Raw genomic sequence first — 19,133 nt, 5'->3', positions numbered from 1 at the left:
TTTTTCTTCTAGTACTCTATATTGATATAAAAAGAAATAAAGCTAACCCAGCAAGATGAATGTTTTTGCCAAATATTTTATTTTGCATGTAATCTTGGTGGTTGCAGGTGGTAGCGTAGTACCGGAGGTATGTGTTTCATTATCATAGATTGATTAGTGTTATAGCTCGGGAACTGTTTTATCGAATATTGTGTGGGAAGTAATCAAACATTTGTCCTTCTCGACAATTCATTATTTTTGATATAATTAATTTAGGTAAATCTGTTTAATGAGTCACGCCTAATTTTTTACTGATTATATAGAGTATTTTAGGTCTGTCTAAAGAAGTTGTGTTAAATTTATTAGAATTTCAAGTCTTAGAGTTGATGTATTTTGATGTCTGTACAATTGATACAAAATTGCGTATCATTATTGTATAGTAATCACATTTCATTTAGGATGCACTAAAGCATAATCTTCAAGATTTTTGAGTTTTACCAGGTCCGATTGGGGAAAAAGGGGAAAAAGGAGTTTTAACTCATACTACTGGAGACATCGATGCGGTAAGCCTTTTGTAGCGAGCCAAATAGCTGCATCATTTACTAAGTATATCCGTATATGAAAATGATTTATCATCTAATTTTCCGTTTATAATGTATGATACACAAAAATATAGCTCTTACGAGCTCCAACTTTTTACAGATTCATCATATAAAGAGTGCGCAAAGTTTTAACAATAGACTTGTGGCAACAAAAGTATTTTCGCCAACTTATAATAGATTTATGATTCACCAAACATACATAAAATTTTAAAGGAACACAAAACTGGCACCGGATATTAAACTTGCGCAGTTCAGTGCAGTGTAGATTATAAAATTTATACATTGCACTCCATTTACGTTGTTATTAATGTTCGTCTTTAATGATTCCTGATTTTTTGTATTTTTTAAACGCGTAGCACCGGAACTATATTCGAAAGAATTAATAAATTAATACAAAATTGCGTATCATTATTGTATAGTAATCACATTTCATTTAGGATGCACTAAACCATAATCTCCAAGATTTTGGAGTTTTGGGAGTTTTACCAGGTCCGATTGGGGAAAAAGGGGAAAAAGGAGTTTTAACTCATACTACTGGAGACATCGATGCGGTAAGCCTTTTGTAGCGAGCCAAAGAGCTGCATCATTTACTAAGTATATCCGTATACGAAAAGATTTATCATCTAATTTTCTATTTAAAATGTGTATTAAACAAGAAAAAATAGCTCTTACGAGCTCCAAGTTTTTACAGACTCCTCATATAAAGAGTGCGCAAAGTTTTAACAATAGACTTGCGGAAACAAAAGTATTTTCGCCAACTTATAATAGATTTATGATTCACCAAACATACATAAAATTTTAAAGGAAAACAAAAATGGCACAGGATATTAAATTTTCGCAGTTCAGTACAGTGTAGATTATAAAATTTATACATTGCACGCAATTTACGATGTTATTAATGTTTGTCTTTAATGATTCCTGATTTTTTGTATTATTTAAACGCGTAGCACCGGAACTATATTCGAAAGAATTAATAAATTAATACAAAATTGCGTATTGTCATTGTATAGTAATCACATTTCATTTAGGATGCACTAAAGCATAATCTCCAAGATTTTGGAGTTTTACCAGGTCCGATTGGGGAAAAAGGGGAAAAAGGAGTTTTAACTCATACTACTGGAGACATTGATGCGGTAAGCCTTTTGTAGCGAGCCAAATAGCTGCATCATTATGAAAATGATTTATCATCTAATTTTCCGTTTATAATGTATGATAAACAAAAAAATAGCTCCTACGAGCTCCAACTTTTTACAGACTCCTCATATAAAGAGTGCGCAAAGTTTTAACAATAGACTTGCGGAAACAAAAGTATTTTTGCCAACTTATAATAGATTTATGATTCGCCAAACATACATAAAATTTTTAAGGAAAACAAAAATGGCACAGGATATTAAACTTGCGCAGTTCAGTACAGTGTAGATTATAAAATTTATACATTGCACGCCATTTACGTTGTTATTAATGTTTGTCTTTAATGATTCCTGATTTTTTGTATTTTTTAAACGCGTAGCACTGGAACTATATTCGAAAGAATTAAAAATTAATAACGACTAGACATTTTTGAAATTGAATTTTTTTAATAAAAGATAACAGTATTTTAGCAACAGAATTACGTTATTATATTTTTTCTTTTTCTTGTGTGCATATTTGATTTTGTTTGACTTGCTAAATTGTTTTGTGTCAGTCTTTATATGTTGCTTATCATTGTGTTCTCCTATGGCACTTGTTTTTGTGGTCAATGACTTGTTCATGAAAAAGTTCCTTCAATAAAAGATATTTTGCTGAAACACAGAACCTTTAAAGTGTTGGATCCCTCCACTCTCCTTCCTTTCCTGCATTGAAAAAGAATTATCATTACAGCTAATACACCTTTCCCGAGACTTATTCTTTTGATGTGCCGCAACTTTTTCTGTTGAGTTTTATGAAAAACGGACAACAGATTTGAATTCCTTATCAAAAATGTCATAAACAAAGAAAATTTCGAAACAATGCAGCAAGTAAACAACCTGCTATTCTAATTTAAAGATTTGTGGCATGTCTAACCTCTTTCTGAAAACAAGGCGGGACATGGTAACTTCAGCATTAAGAAGACTTTAACTGTGATATATATCTCCTCAAAATAGCACTTTCTGTTGGCGTATCAAGTTAAACTTTTACACATAAATTAAACAAACTATGCGGAATTCAAATATGGTATTCATAAAAAAACAGTATGACTCATGGTCTCAGGAAAGGTGTATTGTGTTGTGACCTCATCGTCAACATCTTCTCAAGAGCGTTATAAAATGGTTACTATATTCAATCTTTAGAAAATAGACAGATACAGAACTGGCCTCGAAGTAATGCGGGATGACATAGAAAGACTGCGGACAATGGTTAAAAGTTTTGTAAGTATATTTATCATGAGAATGTTGCCTCCCCACTTTAAAAATGATTTGCGTGCACAGTAGAAGCTTTATGATGGCTAATGTGTCAAAAATACTGCCAAAGTCAAAGGAAGGTCTAATCGCTAAAATTGAACCGAAAGGTTAACACATTTTTTGTATCCCGTCTAAGTAGGATCTTTATTTTTTGTCAAACCGAATGTTTCCGCCTGATATGTATCATTTGAGGTATTTTCTTCTCTATTTAGATGGATGCGGTCGAAATGAGAGAACAATAATGGCATTTATTATAAATGTATTTTTTAAAATTTTATAATCAATGCAATATATCGTCAACTATTTCTCTTTATTTAAACTACTTTTTAAAAAATATCCAGTACTTCAAATTTCCTTCCCATTGTGTAGTGAATTCTTATTTAATATTATTTTTCTTTTAAAATACTTATTACATGTAGTTACATAAATGTCTAAAGCTGCCCATTTCACATCATTAACATTTAAGTCGTAAAAAGCTGTTGCATTATGAGCTGACAAGGTATCATATTATATATCAGATTCACTTGTATCATTCCAGCCGGCACAAAGAGCTCTTAAAGACGTCTTTTACACATCTTTAGCAATTCTAAAAGACGCCTTTTTTAGCGCTGATATGTCCGTCTATAATGCATCTTTTTAAGCGTCTAAAAGAGCTCTTTTCAAAGATGCATTTCGAAAGATCTCTTTTAGACATCTTTTAAAAGACGTCTTTTCAAAGACGTCTTTAAGACGTTTTTAAGAAATTCTTTTACGATGCGTCTTTGTAAAGATGTCTTTTAGACTTTTTGCAGATATAGCACCGACTAAAATGCATCTTTAATGCAACTTTTTAAATGCATCTTTAGAAAGACATCTTTTATCTATCTATAAGACGTCTTCCTTGGTTTTTATTGCTTTTTTTATTTAACTTTTTAGAAAATATAGGCATTTTATTAAATAAATTTAAGACGTTTTTGTATGTTAACGTTTTGAAACGTACATTTTTAATAAATTGCAGAAATACCGATACCAAGACGACAAATATTTTGCGATTAAAATATTTGACACTTTAAAAAATAATTTGACACTTTAAAAAATAAATATATTTTAGAATTACAGTAAGCAAATATAACCGGAAATAAATAAATAAAATATTATTTATAATAAACACTATACAATTAAATCATTCATATTCATATTTACAAATTGTAATTATTAATTATTATTACTAGGCCATAGAAAAGAATCACCTTAAAAATTCTGTGAAAATTGCTAGTAGTTGAAATTCGTCGTAACGCTTGCAAGGACGAAATAAACAAAATAAATATTTGAAATAATAGAAAGTCAGTTCAGAAAAAAACAAAAAGAATATAAATGCAATTCATAAATGAGTAAAGTCGAAAGGGCTTTTCCTTTGCTTACACATTTAATGTACCCCTTATGTCTCTGATCCACTAACTGGGAGGGCTTGGCAGCTTGGTCCCAATCACGTGTCGCATTTCTCATTCATCCGCATCTTTAAAACGCTCGTTGACAGATTCTAGAGAGAAAATAATAGCTTATTTCCAGAAAAATTTTCACAGAACCGTAGTCACAAAACACACCACACATAGAAGAGTGACAACGTAATACATCAGCTAATACACGAAAAAAAAAAACATGCTAACTAAGTTTGCGAACACCCCCGTCTTTTTAAATTGAATTTTTTATATAAAAAACGAACGTCTTTTGAATGACGCATTTTAGACCACTTTTAGAAATAGGAGAAGACGTCTTTTCAAAGAGGCGTTTTAGATGCATTATAGCAAGAAGAGAAAGACGTCTTTTGAAAGATATATTTTAGATAACTTTTAGACATCTTTTAAAAGACGTCTTTTGAAGATCTTCTAAAAGACATCTAAAATGCGTATACTACAAGATTCGAATTTATTTACTTTCAAAAGACGTATAAAAGATCCCAAAACACACTAAATGGAACTCCTTCTCTGAATGAGCGACCTTATTTGGAAAGACTTTTTCATAGAAAAAAAGCAAGCTACAGCTCTCTCTGGTAATTGAACGCTCCTTGTTGCACCAAATTAAAAAGGAAATGTCCGAGAGAGCCGGGTGGGCAGGGATTAAAAAATAGATTATGTATGGCGTATATTACGTAGAATTCACTTTTGTTGAGAGATGTTTTATGGTTTGAAATTCAACGAGCGCATTTATTAATTAAATTTAAACAAAAAATATTTTTCTTCTAGTACTCTATTTATATAAAAAGAAAAAAAGCTAACCTAGCAAGATGAATGGTTTTGCCAAATATTTTGTTTTGCATGTAATCTTGGTGGTTGCAGGTGGTAGCGTAGTACCGGAGGTATGTGTTTCATTATCATAGATTGATTAGTGTTATAGCTCGGGAACTGTTTTATCGAATATTGTGTGGGAAGTAATCAAACATTTGTCCTTCTCGACAATTCATTATTTTTGATTTAATTAATTTAGGTAAATCTGCTTAATAAGTCACGCCTAATTTTTTACTGATTATATAGAGTATTTTAGCTCTGTCTAAAGAAGTTGTGTTAAATTTATTAGAATTTCAAGTCTTAGATTTGATGTACTTTAATGTCTGTTCAATTGATACAATATTGCGTATCATTATTGTATAGTAATCACATTTCATTTAGGATGCACTAAAGCATAATCTCCAAGATTTTGGAGTTTTAACAGCTATGATTGGGGGAAAAGGGGAAAAAGGAGCCTTATCTCACATTACTGGTCCGCCAGGAGAAAAGGGTGAACAAATAACCTGTCTAATCTGTCGTCAAGTAAGTTCTGCCTAAAAAAATTTCCCGGATATTGGTATAACTAGATTGAATTACTCACGTATGATTTAAGATCAATTCTGTGACCAATATTTAAAAATTACCACTATTAGAGTGACCTATCGAATTTGTTTTAGAAATAGTAAATTTAAAATGAGGTGCAAAAATAATCACTTTGTACTTTTTTGTTTACGAAGTACGTATGCGCTATAGATGACTTTAAGAATTAGTTCTAATCATTGACATGCTTCGAAGAAACTCTATAAGAAAGCCAAACCTTTATTTCATCACAGTAAACACGGCTCGAGTTCATCATTGTGGGAAACCACTATAAAAATCATCTTTAAACTATTCCGTGATAAAATAACAACAAAATACGCTTTCCAAATCTTACTTTGTTCCTTGGTTGTATTTTAATTGACATAGCATACTGCAGAATAAAAATACTATTAATATACAATTCCAGTGTCAATGATTTAAAAGTATTTAAAAGCTCTTTATTTGGTTTAGATGCTTCAAACTGATGTTATTATTGCTCCTATGTTCTCCTATGAAAATAGCAATATGAAACGAGGAGAACCAGGCATAAAAGGAGAGCGGGGTTACTTGGGTATTAAAGGCGATCGAGGTGAAAAAGGTATCCAGGGAATAAAGGGAGAATTTGGTCAAGCAGGTTTTTCCGGATTAAAGGTAAACAAGCCATAATACTTAGCCCTTTTCATTACACCTTCCATTTTCTTCTCTTTTCCAGGTTTAAACTATTACGTTTTATATTTGCTATTTTTAAATCTGTTATGTTTTAATTTATTTTTCCCTGGGAAACTTGACTTTCTTTTGAGAATATTACATTTTATGGGCATTTAGGCTTGACAGACACTTTTTCTAAGCCTAGTGATTTTTAAAAAATAAGTGTGGTCGTAGGTGTAACTGCGGTTGTGGTTACCAATCATAACGAAATAATGGATATATTCTTCAAGAAATTTCGACCAAACCATTAACTGCGTTTGTGGCGGCTGTTAATTTACTTATTCCTTAATTAATTTATTTCATTTGGACACTGACTCTAGGAACAAATTTTTTAAGAGAAACGTTTTTGGAAGATAGTCTAAATTTTAGCTGCGGCTGTTTAAGGTTTTTTGTAAATACTTTTTTTTAACTATAAATGTTTTATTTATTTTCTTTTAAAACATAAAAGAATAATTAGTCAGATAAATGAAAATAAATAGAAGGAATAGAAGAAATAGATGATTTTGACGTAATGTAAAAACCTGAAAATTTGCTCGGAAGTAATTGTGTTTTATAAATCTAGACCCACATTACTTTGTTTTTATAAACAGTAAAGAAATTTAAGCTAACTACGTTCTCAAGATGGCTTTTGTGTTTCAAAAATGCACACGCGACTACAGATGTGTTTTTATAGGAGACTAGGTTTTGAGTGCACTTAACTAACCCCCCTTCCTCCTTCTCATTACATCGCTTTGTCTGCTTTTTGCTGACCATACTGTAGTAGCAATGTGTTAAAAACACACAAACTTTTACACAAAAATTATTTTTTCATAACAGGGCGAAAAAGGTGCAAAGGGCGAGCAAGGGATTCAAGGTCCGAAGGGTTGGTGAAGTAGGAGAAGAAGGTCCCATGGGTCCAGAAGGTTCTAATGGTCATTCCGGGAATAAAGGAGACCAAGGAGCTACAGGTGACTGTGGTACACAGGTTTGTTGCAACTTTTGTTTTGGCTATTTTTAAATCACACACGGGAAACAATATTTGTCCAAGTTAACCCTATTGGTCGGAGTGAGATAATCGCCGCGGCCTATGTCATTTGATTCAGAAACTTTGTGACTTTTCTTGACTTTTATATAGGATAAGAAAAATTAGAGGGTACGGTTTCAAGGACTTACATAATTCAATGTGATTAAAAGCAGTATAAGCATTAAATTTAATTTTTATTAGCAAAATTATTTCTCGGTAATTAATTAAACAAAACATCCAAAAATCAAGGTTATGTTCCATAGTCGGTTGAATATACAACTAGTCGGTGGCCTGTAGAATAATTCACGGTTTTGCCCGTCCTTTATTTACGGCATTTCGTGTGTCTTGCTACTACAGTTACCATTTTGCGTGTCAGACAGACATACACGGGTTTTATTAAATAGACTTGTCGGTCACATGTAGGAAGAATCCGAGGAGTCTCTCGTTCTTTATATTTTGGATTTCGTGTTTCCGTAGCGTCACTACAATTATTTGTTATGACGCTGTCTTTGCGTTTTTAGGATATTGAGGATGGTATTAAAATACTGGAAAAAGAGTTAAGAAAAATCAAGATGTACTTTGATGAAAGGTAGCTTCTAGTTTTGTTGCAATCGATGGAGGTTTTTACCAGTGTCAGACAAAATTGGAAAAAGAATCCGTTACAAAAATTAATTGCCTTTTGTCTTTTAGGACACATAAAACTCTTGATTTTTAAACCTTTTTTAAAGCATATTTTTTGGGAATTAAAATTTGACAAATTTTTATCATTTTTACTTAGCTCCAAAACTCTGTGCGTCCATTAAGCAATTTTGAACATTTGAATTGATTGCAAGACTGTTGTTTTCTTTTTCTTGTGTTCGAAAATGTATTACGACATCATTTTGACGGACTGATATCATCCAAATATTTTTATATCTTACGATAATAGCTAATTGCTTTTTTCGTAACTAATTCTTTATTTTTATTTACGGCAACAGCTGTGAACACATCCATGTTAATGTGAACATAAGGTAAATATGCATAGTTATTAGGAATGATTTATTTCTATTTAGAAACAGATGAAATTATGTAATTTAGAAAAGATACTAAGCCTCGTCGAACTAACATGGTATTAAGGATCAAAGACAACTTTTACGCAATGCAGCATTCTATGAGATATACTTGAAATGAATTCAGTGGTGACATGTTTGGGTTTTCTTCAATGCATTGATTCTTCTTAGCCTCTGCTTTTTTAATTGTCTGTTTTTCCTTTTTTTTGTTTTTGTCTTTATTTATATTGTTTATTACTGTCTTAAACTTTTGTCTGGTGTGTTCAGCTCGTTAATATTTCTATTTTGGAATTTAATTCTTTCATTTTTATTTATATGTTGCTTGTGGCTTGTAATTTTTTTAGAGAAAATATACATTGTATTATTCGTCATAAGTTTTGCACCCACAAAAGAGCTTGGACAAAGCAATTTCTTGGACAAAACAGTAGGTTTTTTCACCATGTTTCGAAATTTTGCAAGTTATAGAATAGCCAATTGTCTGTATGTAGTAGTCATTAATTTCTTACATTTGGTCAAAGGTAGCCCAGACACGCAGCACTATCGTCATTTCCACATGACGTAACAGTTAGCATTTGGACTAGGAAAGCCCTGAAAAACTCAAGTAGGAGTGTAATAATGGCTCAGAAGCATTTATAAAAATTTCGAAGGCATCAGTTTCAATCCAGCGTAGCCAATTGGTTTTGTCGTGATGGCTTTCGAAGTTTTCTTTTCGCCTTTTCTTGAATACGTTTTGCTCAAAATTACAGGATTTAATTGCGCCACCACCATTTTTGGATTTTAGCGGCGCAAAATATTTAAATCTAGGAAAAAACGTCTTTTGGAAAGTAAATATATTAAATATGCATATTAAAATATAGTGTTTCAACGATTTCATTTTTTTTCTTCTGCCCCAAGTATGACTCTTAGACGGTAACAGCAAACGGTGTTATTTTCTTTAGACAAGTATAAATAAAGTTTGATTGGCAACCAGAACCTTCCTCATTATGGGAACAATTTTAATTTTTCTACTTGCTGGTTTGTTAGCAGCTAAAGGGAATGCAGAAGTAAGTCAACTTTTACCATGTTTTCAATGACAAAATTATTTTTTTGTTTTCGTGTTCTTCAGTACTTCAGCAAGCAAGAGGATTTGGAAAGAATGACAAACTATGAAGAGAGTTCTAGGAAAACAAGGCTCAAAGTGAGACCTAACTGCAGAAGGAATTTAGTTAATGGCAAACTTCATATTATATTATTTATTTCACAAAACAATTCTGCTGTAACGAAGGATAGTCGAACTTTAAGCATGCTCTCAGCAGCAGGAGTCAGAGGGGGCTAATTTTCTACCAATCAGGGGCTAACGATAGTAGACCCGAGGAGAGACACTACGACTTGCCCTCTAAAATGATTTTACTTTTACGTGGCTGACTAAGTCAGTCCTGCTTTGGCGGAAATTTTCAAACACTTGTATATCTTTAACCGTTTGTCAAAAGCACATATTTCTATAAATTGTTTTGATCAGCGATTTTGTGCAAACGGTTTTAAAAAAAATTTGTTTGTCTTGCTAATGACAGCAAATCCTTAAATGTTTGTCAAAAACAAATTTTTCAAAACATTTTTTTTGCATATACACTGCTGACGTAATCAAATCATTATGTTTTCATGATACCTGCACATATCAAGACTTCTAATGTAGCAAATTTTCAATTTTGCTACTGTTACAGTTGACTCCCAAAATCTGAAACTGTAATAGGGTCAAAAAGAATGTTCGAAATATCGAAAGTTTGAATTTTGGAGGAATTTCTAAAAATTAAGAGAATTATCACTTACAAATTGTCGCGTTAAATTCTTCTGAATTTTTACTCGCGTTTAAAATTTTTAAAAAAGATATTAATTTCCTTAAAAACTAAACATGAAAATTTTCAAAATGAGTTGAAGGAAATTGGAATTACAAAATTGTACTGCAAGGTTTGGCTAAAGTTGTTTGACGCACCGAAAAGATTATCTCTTCATGGAACCTTTCTTCCTGCAGCGTAGTACATTACCTTTTTGCTGATCTGCTTTTGTAAGTTTAATACTTGTGAAAATGGAAAATTTCCTAATTAAAAAGCAATTATAATAATGAAAGCAAAATAAAAAAATATTTTTTAGACAAAAATGTTTTACTACAGGAGGCGAGTATATTATGATCTGTTTTGAAAAGCATAGCTAGCAAAATTGTTTCACAGACGAAAAATCTGGTTAATTTAGATACTACGAAGTTACTAGGATAAGATGTATATTCTTTTAATAAAAATGTTTAGCTGCAAATAAAAGGACAGAAAGGAGAAAGAGGAGATGTGCTTCTCGAGCAAGGAGAACCTGGTGAGAGTGTTGCATGTAGTGGATGCAAAAAAGTAAGTAAAAATAAACTACTGTTTAAACTGGGTGTGCCCTAACAAACTTGACAGAATTCTCTTTTGATTTTGACCACGCTCTACGTGACGAAGTAAGCTAATGGTATAAAATTAGCAAACTACTTTATTCGGAGAAACTTTCGCGTTTTTTGGCCTTTTTCGCGAAACTTTGTCTCGCGAAACTTTTAAAAATGGCCATTCGCGAAAGTTTATTCGTGACAAACTTTCTAAATTGTCGATTCGCGAAAGTTTATCCACTAAAATTTAAAAGAAATTTGCTGATTTTAAAAGTTATTTCTTGACTCGCCCTCACTTGGCTTGACCTCCCGATAAAAAAAGAGACAACGGGCGCTGGGAACAAGATTGGAATAAACTCAGAAATAAACAAAACCGATGATGTTTCAAATGTATATGTATGGCTTATAACTGAGTTACTGGCAAAAAGGCAATGACGACAATGCGTGGGAGCCGGAAGAAGACGAGCCTAGAAATGTGCTTGATCTGTTTTGTGATTTTGACGATGTAGCCAGTTTGTAAACAGAAGTTTTTACATAGAAAGAATTTTACATCGTTAAAAAACACTTTTCTGTCATAAGAAATATAGGCCACTTTTGTTATAAGAACATAAAAAATCACGAATTGCGAAAGTTCATCTCGCTAAAACTTTCCAATTTCAGATTTCGCAAAAGTTTATCTTGCGGAAATTTTTTAATTTGTAGATTTGCGAAAATTTATCCAAAAAATTTCGCGAGTTTTTGCGATAGTTTCTATTGCAAAAGTTTCTCTTGCGAAAGTTTCTCTTGCGAGAGTTTCTCCAAATAAAGTAGTATTAAATCAATATTTCAGGTCTACACAGACTTCACAACTTTTCTCTTTCAATTTTCCAAAAAATTTGTTTAGACGTATATCGTAAAAGCTCCGCGTAGATTGGAAGGTCCTAAGGGAGAGCCTGGACATCGCGGTGTAAAAGGAGATACAGGGAGTCCTGGAGAAAAAGGCATAACTGGTCAAAAGGGATACCCAGGAAGACACGGTGAAACGGTAAGCACAATGGCGACACAAAAATATTGAGCGCAAATAAAATATTAAATTTCGATTAAATACTTCCTATGAGTTGCTAAAGAACATATGAAATGACAAGAGAAATAAATAACAAGAGAAAGAAAAAAATGACAAAAAAAAAATTTTTACAACAAATTGTATCAACAAGTGCCGTAGAGAAAAAATTTTGTGAAATGTGAGCGCCAAAGTTTACGGAAAAAACAGAAATTCGCACAAAAGGCGAAATGCGTTTTGTTTTGTTTTGTTTGTTTCTGACTTTTTTCTCAGAAAACCTTACAAATATAATTTTAGCACCTGCGACTTTAACCTGCTTTTAGAAGACGTTGTGTTGGAAAAGTTGCTAAATCAAAATCAATAAGTCGACTCGTGTATCGCGGAATATTGTGATAAGTTTAAATCGTTAATCCTAATATTCATTTCGTTTGTTATATAGGGAATGCGAGGAGATGCAGGTCACAATGGAATAAGAGGGCCACCGGGAGAGATTGGTCTAAGAGGTCCACCTGGTAAAACTGGATTTGATGGAATACCAGGTTTTAGTGGTTTCAAAGGTGAGGAGGGAAGAAGAGGTGCTTGTGATTTCAAGGTAAGTAAATATCATGATGAATATAAGATGTGTTTTAAAAAAATACATTTCGTTCATTTATTTTGTCCTCCTTGTAACATTCGTGCGTTATCTAAGAAATAAGTGCAGCAATGTGATCCATGCAAATATAGTTCCAGTTGGAGAAATGTGAGTTAAACGGTAATCAAAATACCCGGCGTATTTAAGAGGTATTTGTAAGCAATATTTTGGTAGATCCTAAAAAAGCTTAAGTGAAGATCAGTTCAATTGTTGACATGACCGAGTTAAACGGCAGCTGCCGTTTTTGCAAGAACTTAAGTAGAATAAAAATATGTAGTAAAAATACATTGATTCTGCACATATTTGGTTATTTTGTTATCTTTTAATTAACATTTAATGCTTTTTTTTAGAAAATAAATGGACTGGTACATAAGTTATACGAACTTCGTAAAAAATATCTAGACTTAAATAATCAGGCCATTCGTGCCCTCTCATCTTAAAGGGTAACGCAATTAATCTGTTTCTCGTCTTATTTTGTTTTCTTTTATTTTTTGTTTATTTCCTTTTTTTATCCATTTTATTTCGGTCACTTCTGCATGCGTTTCTTTTCTTTTGCTCAGTTAATTCGCGCTTATCCTATTCGAACAATTTTTATTTCAAATAGATACATCAGTGATCTCCAACGCGACTGCTTGGTACAAGAAACAACAGCTAGAAAAGTATCAAAGATATAAACATTAGAATTTGTTAGACACTAGATCGATTACAAAATATCTATTTTAACATAACTTATTGTTGTTTAGTATGCTCAAACACACTCTTTAGTGACTAGAAAAAAACGTCTTTTGGAAATTAAATATATTAAATATGCATATTAAAATATGAGGTTTCAACGATTTGTATATCTTTAACCGTTTGTCAAAAGCACATATTTCTATAAATTGTTTTGATCAGCGATTTTGTGCAAACGGTTTTAAAAAAAATTTGTTTGTCTTGCTAATGACAGCAAATCCTTAAATGTTTGTCAAAAACAAATTTTTCAAAACATTTTTTTTGCATATACACTGCTGACGTAATCAAATCATTATGTTTTCATGATACCTGCACATATCAAGACTTCTAATGTAGCAAGTTTTCAATTTTGCTGCTGATACAGTTGACTCCCAAAATCTGCAACTGTAATAGGGTCAAAAAGAATGTTCGAAATATCGAAAGTTTGAATTTTGGAGGAATTTCTAAAAATTAAGAGAAAGAGCAGTAATTATCACTTACTTGCAAATTGTCGCGTTAAATTCTTCTTTATTTTTACTCGTTTTTAAAATTTTTAAAAAAAGATTTGAATTTCCTTAAGAACTAAACATGAAAATCTTCAAAATTTTCAAAATGAGTTAAAGAAGAATGGAATTACAGAATTGTACTGCAAGGTTTGGCTAAAGTTGTTTGACGCACCGAAAAGATTATCTCTTCATGGAACCCTTCTTCCTGCGGCGTAATACATTACCTTTTTTGATAATTTGCTTTTGTAAGTTTAATACTTGTGAAAATGGAAAATTTTCTAATTAAAAAACAATGATAATAATGAAAGCAAAATAAAAGAAATATTTTTTAGACGAAAATGTTTTACTACAGGAGGCGAGTATATTATGATCTGTTTTGAAAAGCATAGCAAGCAAAATTGTTTCACAGACGAAAAATCTGGTTAATTCAGATACTACGAAGTTACTAGGATAAGATGTATATTCTTTTAATAAAAATGTTTAGCTGCAAATAAAAGGACAGAAAGGAGAAAGAGGAGATGTGCTTCTCGTGCAAGGAGAACCTGGTGAGAGTGTTGCATGTAGTGGATGCAAAAAAGTAAGTAAAAATAAACTACTGTTTAAACTGGGTGTGCCCTTACAAACTTGACAGAATTCTCTTTTGATTTTGACCACGCTCTACTTGACAAAGTAAGCTAATGGTATAAAATTAGGAAAATACTTTATTCGGAGAAACGTTTACGTTTTTTGACCTTTTTTGCGATACTTTGTCTCGTGAAACTTTTAAGAATGACCATTCGCGAAAGTTTATTCAGGACAAACTTTCTAAATTGTCGATTCGCGAAAGTTTATCCACTAAAATTTAAAAGAAATTTGCTGATTTTAAAAGTTATTTCTTGACTCGCCCTCACTTGGCTTGACCTCCTGATAAAAAAAGAGACAACGGGCACTGGGAACAAGATTGGAATAAACTTAGAAATAAACAAAACAGATGATGTTTCAAATGTATATGTATGGCTTATAACCGAGTTACTGGCAAAAAGGCAATGACGACAATGCGTGGGAGCCGGAAGAAGACGAGCCTAGAAATGCGCTTGATCTGTTTTGAGATTTTGACGATGAAGCCAGTTTGTAAACAGAAGTTTTTACATACCATTAGAAAGAACTTTACATCGTTAAAAAACACTTTTCTATCATAAAAAATATAGGCCACTTTTGTTATAGGAACATAAAAAATCACGAATCGCGAAAGTTCATCTCGCTAAAACTTGTTAGCAGCTCAAGGGAATGCAGAAGTAAGTCAACTTTTACAATGTTTTCATTGACAAAATTATTTTTTTGTTTTCGTGTTCTTCAGTACTTCAGCAAGCAAAAGGATTTGGAAAGAATGACAAACTATGAGAAGAGTTCAAGGAAAACAAGGCTCAAAGTGAGACCTAGCTGCAGAAGGAATTTAGTTAATGGCAAACTTCAAATTATATTATTTATTTCACACATCAATTCTCGCTAAAACTTTCCAATTTCAGATTTCGCAAAAGTTTATCTCGCGGAAATTTTTTAATTTGTAGATTTGCGAAAATTTATCCAAAAATTTCGCGAGTTTTTGTACTCGCGAAAGTTTCTCTTGCGAAAGTTTCTCTTGCGAAAGTTTCTATTGCGAAAGTTTCTCTTGCGAAAGTTTCTCTTGCGAAAGTTTCTCTTGCGAAAGTTTCTCCGAATAAAGTAGTATTAAATCAACATTTCAGGTCTCCACAGACTTCACAACTTTTCTCTTTCAATTTTCCAAAAATTTGTTTAGACGTATATCGTAAAAGCTCCGCGTAGATTGGAAGGTCCTAAGGGAGAGCCTGGACATCGCGGTGTAAAAGGAGATACAGGGAGTCCTGGAGAAAAAGGCATAACTGGTCAAAAGGGATACCCAGGAAGACACGGTGAAACGGTAAGCACAATGGCGACACTAAAATATCGAGCGCAAATAAAATATTAAGTTTCGATTAAATACTTCCTATAAATTGTTAAGGAACATATGAAATGACAAGAAAAATAAGTAACAAGAGAAAGAAAAAAATGACGAAAAATAAAATTTTACAACAAATTGTATCAACAAGTGCCGTAGAGAAAAAATTTTGTGAAATGTGAGCGCCAAAGTTTACGGAAAAAACAGAAATTCGCACAAAAGGCGAAATGCGTTTTGTTTTGTTTTGTTTGTTTCTGACTTTTTTCTCAGAAAACCTGACAAATATAATTTTAGCACCTGCGACTTTAACCTGCTTTCAGAAGACGTTGTGTTGGAAAAGTTGCTAAATCAAAATCAATAAGTCGACTCGTGAATCGCGGAATATTGTGATTAGTTTAAATCGTTAATTCTAATATTCATTTCGTTTGTTATATAGGGAATGCGAGGAGATGCAGGTGACAATGGAATAAGAAGGCCACCGGGAGAGATTGGTCTAAGAGGTCCACCTGGTAAAACTGGATTTGATGGAATACCAGGTTTTAGTGGTTTCAAAGGTGAGAAGGGAAGAAGAGGTGCTTGTGATTTCAAGGTAAGTAAATATGATGAATATAAGATGTGTTTTAAAGCAGTACATTTTGCCATTTCGTTCATTTATTTTGTCTTCCTTGTAGCATTCGTGCGTTATCTAAGAAATAAGTGCAGCAATGTGATCCATGCAAATATAGTTCCAGTTAGAGAAATGTGAGTTAAACGGTAATCAAAATACCCGGCGTATTTATGAGGTATTTGTAAGGAACATTTTGGTAGATCCTAGAAAAGCTTAAGTGAAGATAAGTTCAATTGTTGACATGACCAAGTTAAACGGCAGCTGCCGTTTTTGCAAGAACTTAAGTAGAATAAAAATATGTAGTAAAAATACATTGATTCTGCACATATTTGGTTATTTTGTTATCTTTTAATAAACATTTAATGCTTTTTTTTAGAAAATAAATGGACTGGTACATAAGTTATACGAACTTCGTAAAAAATATCTAGACTTGAATAATCAGGCCATTCGTGCCCTCTCATCTTAAAGGGTAACGCAATTAATCTGTTTCTGTTCTTATTTTGTTTTCTTTTATTTTTTGTTTATTTCCTTTTTTTATCTATTTTATTTCGGTCACTTCTGCATGCGTTTCTTTTCTTTTCGCTCAGTTAATTCGCGCTTATCCTATTCGAATAATTTTTATTTCACATAGATACATCAGTGATGTCCAACGCGACTGCTTGGTACAAGAAACAACAGCTAGAAAAGTATCAAAGATATAAACATTAGAATTTGTTAGACCCTAGATCGATTACAAAATATCTATTTTAACATAACTTATTGTTGTTTAGTATGCTCAAACACACTCTTTAGTGACTAAAATCGAAAGCTACTTATAAACACAACTAAAATGTAAAAAAAATTAAATACTAGCGTTGATCTTTTTTTAGCCCTTATCGACGCGTAGAATGTACATTCTTATTCCATTTTGTCTTAAAAGACACCCGCCATAGCGAAATCCATCCATCAAACTATATAGCATTTTTTATATGCGGCTGGCTTGGCCGGCGGGAAGACAACGGCTATTGTCGATAAATGTCAGATCTTAAATTTCTTTAGTTATTATTAACTCTTGATGTAATATAGATGCAAATGTTGCCAGTCCAGACAAATTCAATTTAACAGGAGGGAGATTTGCAAAGATTGTATCTTTTGATTGTACCTGTTGTCCCAGGTCTTGACAAAACCGCTTCAACTAAAACTATTATCGAATTTTTTAACCAATTTGACTACCCGTTGGCTTCATTACATGCCTAAGTTACAAAATAGAAACCTGAGGAAACTTAAAACATATTCTTTTTATTTAACAAAAAATTCGCTCGTGTTTAAGATACAGCCATCCTGATATGATAGGTACATGTCCTTTTCAAATGTTAAAAGTAAAACAAGATAACATTAAACAAATACACATATAATGTTTCAAATATTAGGTTATTGCTAATATAAAAATGCTAACACGAAGCTTTGGTACACAGGTACCTCATCTAATATTTGCTGTCAAGCTCTAAACGCAAAGATCAATCAGCTTTAGGACAGTCTTTGCCTGTTCTTGCATTTTTCAGTCTTTCTTTAGCATAGGTGGAGGTCTCGGTATTTTGACAGTTGAGTGCACCAACTTTACTTGAGCAGGGTGTGGTTGTGTCTTTCTCCCGTTTCTGGTTATTACTTATTGTTTCTGTTCTCTTTTAATGCATTGATTAATATTCTGACTACATTTTTTTACTTAGGTTAAATGTCCTGTTGATGATCGCCTCATCAATTATTTCTTTGCTCTTTTTGCAAAGACTAATGCAAAGGAGACAATGTCAAAACCAATGGTTGTTTTACCTCTCTTCAAAGAGATAAATACTCTTCCATTATTCTTTTTGTCCCCATGTGTTTTACGAATTGTCTGGTGACAAGTGGAATCGATTTATCATTTAGACTTAACATGTACCTTTGAAGTGCAGCTTGAAGCTTTTCTCTACCCGATTTGGTAAAGGAAAATGTAGAATTTTCATTTGGTATTTTCACGAATATACTGAACTTTTCGACAAGTCTTACCGGTTGTTTTTATTCAGTGGTTTCAATGCGACGTCCATATCATCAATTGTTTTGCAAATAACTGCAATGAATTTCTAAACTTTAAAGCTTGTTCAATACAACTTTATTTGGTCTGATCCCTAAAATAAATACAAATGCTACAAATAGGTTTGAGACATATCCTACCTTCTATAACAAGAATTTAAAATTTCTCAGTTTTATCTTAGAAAATTTATGCTATATATAAACACGTACCTTGCTACCAGCCAGTATGTCAAGTTGAGTAGAATAAAACATTTTGAATAACACATGGTACTTTTATTTGAGTTTCCTCCTTACTGCTTTGGTCTCACGCTTCTTATGAAAGCTGTCGGATATTATATAGTCATGAACCGTTAATGGATGAAAAAACAACAACTGCACATAGCAAATTTATTTGTGATTGAAAAAATGTGCCTTACTTGAGGATATGAGATGCTCTGTCATCACCACATTACGTCAATTTGTAAACACAATTAGGATATCTTTTAGTTCTACTACATTTTCTTAATCTTAAGCTGTCCAACTTTGAGGCTGTTTTCGTCAACTTGGTCTAAATTTTAGATAATGCTTGCCTTTTTATGAAGTAAATGTTTTTTTTCTTATCTCTACAAAAAATACGATAATCTTAAACTAGCGTCTCAAGTAGAATGTCAAAAAATAAAATTTCTCAATCCATTGCATATGATGT

The 19,133-nt window shown here is 32.3% G+C and overlaps 4 protein-coding genes across 7 annotated transcripts; all 4 read left to right on the top strand.

Moving 5' to 3' along the window:
• Positions 1-55: 55 nt before the first annotated feature.
• Positions 56-3,166, top strand: LOC130625053 (uncharacterized). The gene is made up of 6 exons (XM_057440136.1): positions 56-127; positions 303-402; positions 481-542; positions 1,019-1,132; positions 1,610-1,714; positions 2,891-3,166. The coding sequence occupies exons 1-6, from the start codon at positions 56-58 to the stop codon at positions 3,029-3,031; spliced, it is 594 nt and encodes a 197-aa protein (XP_057296119.1). The 3' UTR covers positions 3,032-3,166.
• Positions 3,167-5,227: 2,061 nt separating this feature from the next.
• On the top strand, positions 5,228-9,180 carry LOC130625738 (macrophage receptor MARCO-like). 2 transcript variants are annotated; one of them, XR_008981753.1, is made up of 4 exons: positions 5,228-5,787; positions 6,295-6,474; positions 7,348-7,495; positions 8,056-9,180. XR_008981753.1 is itself a non-coding variant. In XM_057440842.1 (3 exons), the coding sequence occupies exons 1-3, from the start codon at positions 5,692-5,694 to the stop codon at positions 7,399-7,401; spliced, it is 330 nt and encodes a 109-aa protein (XP_057296825.1). In that variant the 5' UTR covers positions 5,228-5,691; the 3' UTR covers positions 7,402-8,037. The 2 variants fall into 2 exon arrangements, 1 of the variants encoding a protein (XP_057296825.1); XM_057440842.1 differs by lacking the exon at positions 8,056-9,180 and having other exon boundaries at positions 7,348-8,037.
• Positions 9,181-9,516: 336 nt separating this feature from the next.
• On the top strand, positions 9,517-13,349 carry LOC130625999 (pulmonary surfactant-associated protein D-like). Its single transcript, XM_057441119.1, has 3 exons — positions 9,517-9,626; positions 11,856-11,996; positions 12,451-13,349. Exons 1-3 carry the CDS (start codon positions 9,567-9,569, stop codon positions 12,703-12,705), a joined length of 456 nt encoding a protein of 151 aa, XP_057297102.1. The 5' UTR covers positions 9,517-9,566; the 3' UTR covers positions 12,706-13,349.
• A 781-nt stretch (positions 13,350-14,130) lies between these two features.
• LOC130625923 (ryncolin-2-like) lies at positions 14,131-18,264 on the top strand. Of its 3 annotated transcripts, XR_008981778.1 has the most exons (5): positions 14,131-15,133; positions 15,637-15,777; positions 16,232-16,384; positions 16,779-16,871; positions 18,109-18,264. XR_008981778.1 is itself a non-coding variant. In XM_057441048.1 (4 exons), the coding sequence occupies exons 3-4, from the start codon at positions 16,235-16,237 to the stop codon at positions 16,866-16,868; spliced, it is 240 nt and encodes a 79-aa protein (XP_057297031.1). In that variant the 5' UTR covers positions 14,133-15,133; positions 15,637-15,777; positions 16,232-16,234; the 3' UTR covers positions 16,869-17,024. The 3 variants fall into 3 exon arrangements, 2 of the variants coding, with proteins under 2 accessions (XP_057297031.1, XP_057297032.1); XM_057441048.1 differs by lacking the exon at positions 18,109-18,264 and having other exon boundaries at positions 14,133-15,133; positions 16,779-17,024; XM_057441049.1 differs by lacking the exons at positions 14,131-15,133; positions 15,637-15,777; positions 18,109-18,264 and adding an exon at positions 17,034-17,321 and having other exon boundaries at positions 15,792-16,384.
• The last annotated feature ends 869 nt before the right edge of the window (positions 18,265-19,133 follow it).

The sequence above is a fragment of the Hydractinia symbiolongicarpus genome, chromosome 14 (assembly GCF_029227915.1).
Source record: "Hydractinia symbiolongicarpus strain clone_291-10 chromosome 14, HSymV2.1, whole genome shotgun sequence".
In the NCBI taxonomy this organism is placed as follows: domain Eukaryota; kingdom Metazoa; phylum Cnidaria; class Hydrozoa; order Anthoathecata; family Hydractiniidae; genus Hydractinia; species Hydractinia symbiolongicarpus.
Note: the sequence above shows the minus strand (reverse complement) of the source record. Positions and strands in the feature narration are given on the sequence as shown.

Coding starts and splice junctions, on each gene's coding strand:
- LOC130625053 (XM_057440136.1), top strand. CDS start 56: ATGAATGTTTTTGCCAAATATTTTATTTTGCATGTAATCTTGGTGGTT. Junction 1,133..1,609: donor CTACTGGAGACATCGATGCG/GTAAGCCTTTTG, acceptor CATTTCATTTAG/GATGCACTAAAGCATAATCT. Junction 1,715..2,890: donor CTACTGGAGACATTGATGCG/GTAAGCCTTTTG, acceptor TTCAATCTTTAG/AAAATAGACAGATACAGAAC.
- LOC130625738 (XM_057440842.1), top strand. CDS start 5,692: ATGATTGGGGGAAAAGGGGAAAAAGGAGCCTTATCTCACATTACTGGT. Junction 5,788..6,294: donor CCTGTCTAATCTGTCGTCAA/GTAAGTTCTGCC, acceptor TATTTGGTTTAG/ATGCTTCAAACTGATGTTAT. Junction 6,475..7,347: donor CAGGTTTTTCCGGATTAAAG/GTAAACAAGCCA, acceptor TTTTCATAACAG/GGCGAAAAAGGTGCAAAGGG.
- LOC130625999 (XM_057441119.1), top strand. CDS start 9,567: ATGGGAACAATTTTAATTTTTCTACTTGCTGGTTTGTTAGCAGCTAAA. Junction 9,627..11,855: donor CAGCTAAAGGGAATGCAGAA/GTAAGTCAACTT, acceptor AAATTTGTTTAG/ACGTATATCGTAAAAGCTCC. Junction 11,997..12,450: donor CAGGAAGACACGGTGAAACG/GTAAGCACAATG, acceptor TTTGTTATATAG/GGAATGCGAGGAGATGCAGG.
- LOC130625923 (XM_057441049.1), top strand. CDS start 16,235: ATGCGAGGAGATGCAGGTGACAATGGAATAAGAAGGCCACCGGGAGAG. Junction 16,385..16,778: donor GAGGTGCTTGTGATTTCAAG/GTAAGTAAATAT, acceptor GCTTTTTTTTAG/AAAATAAATGGACTGGTACA.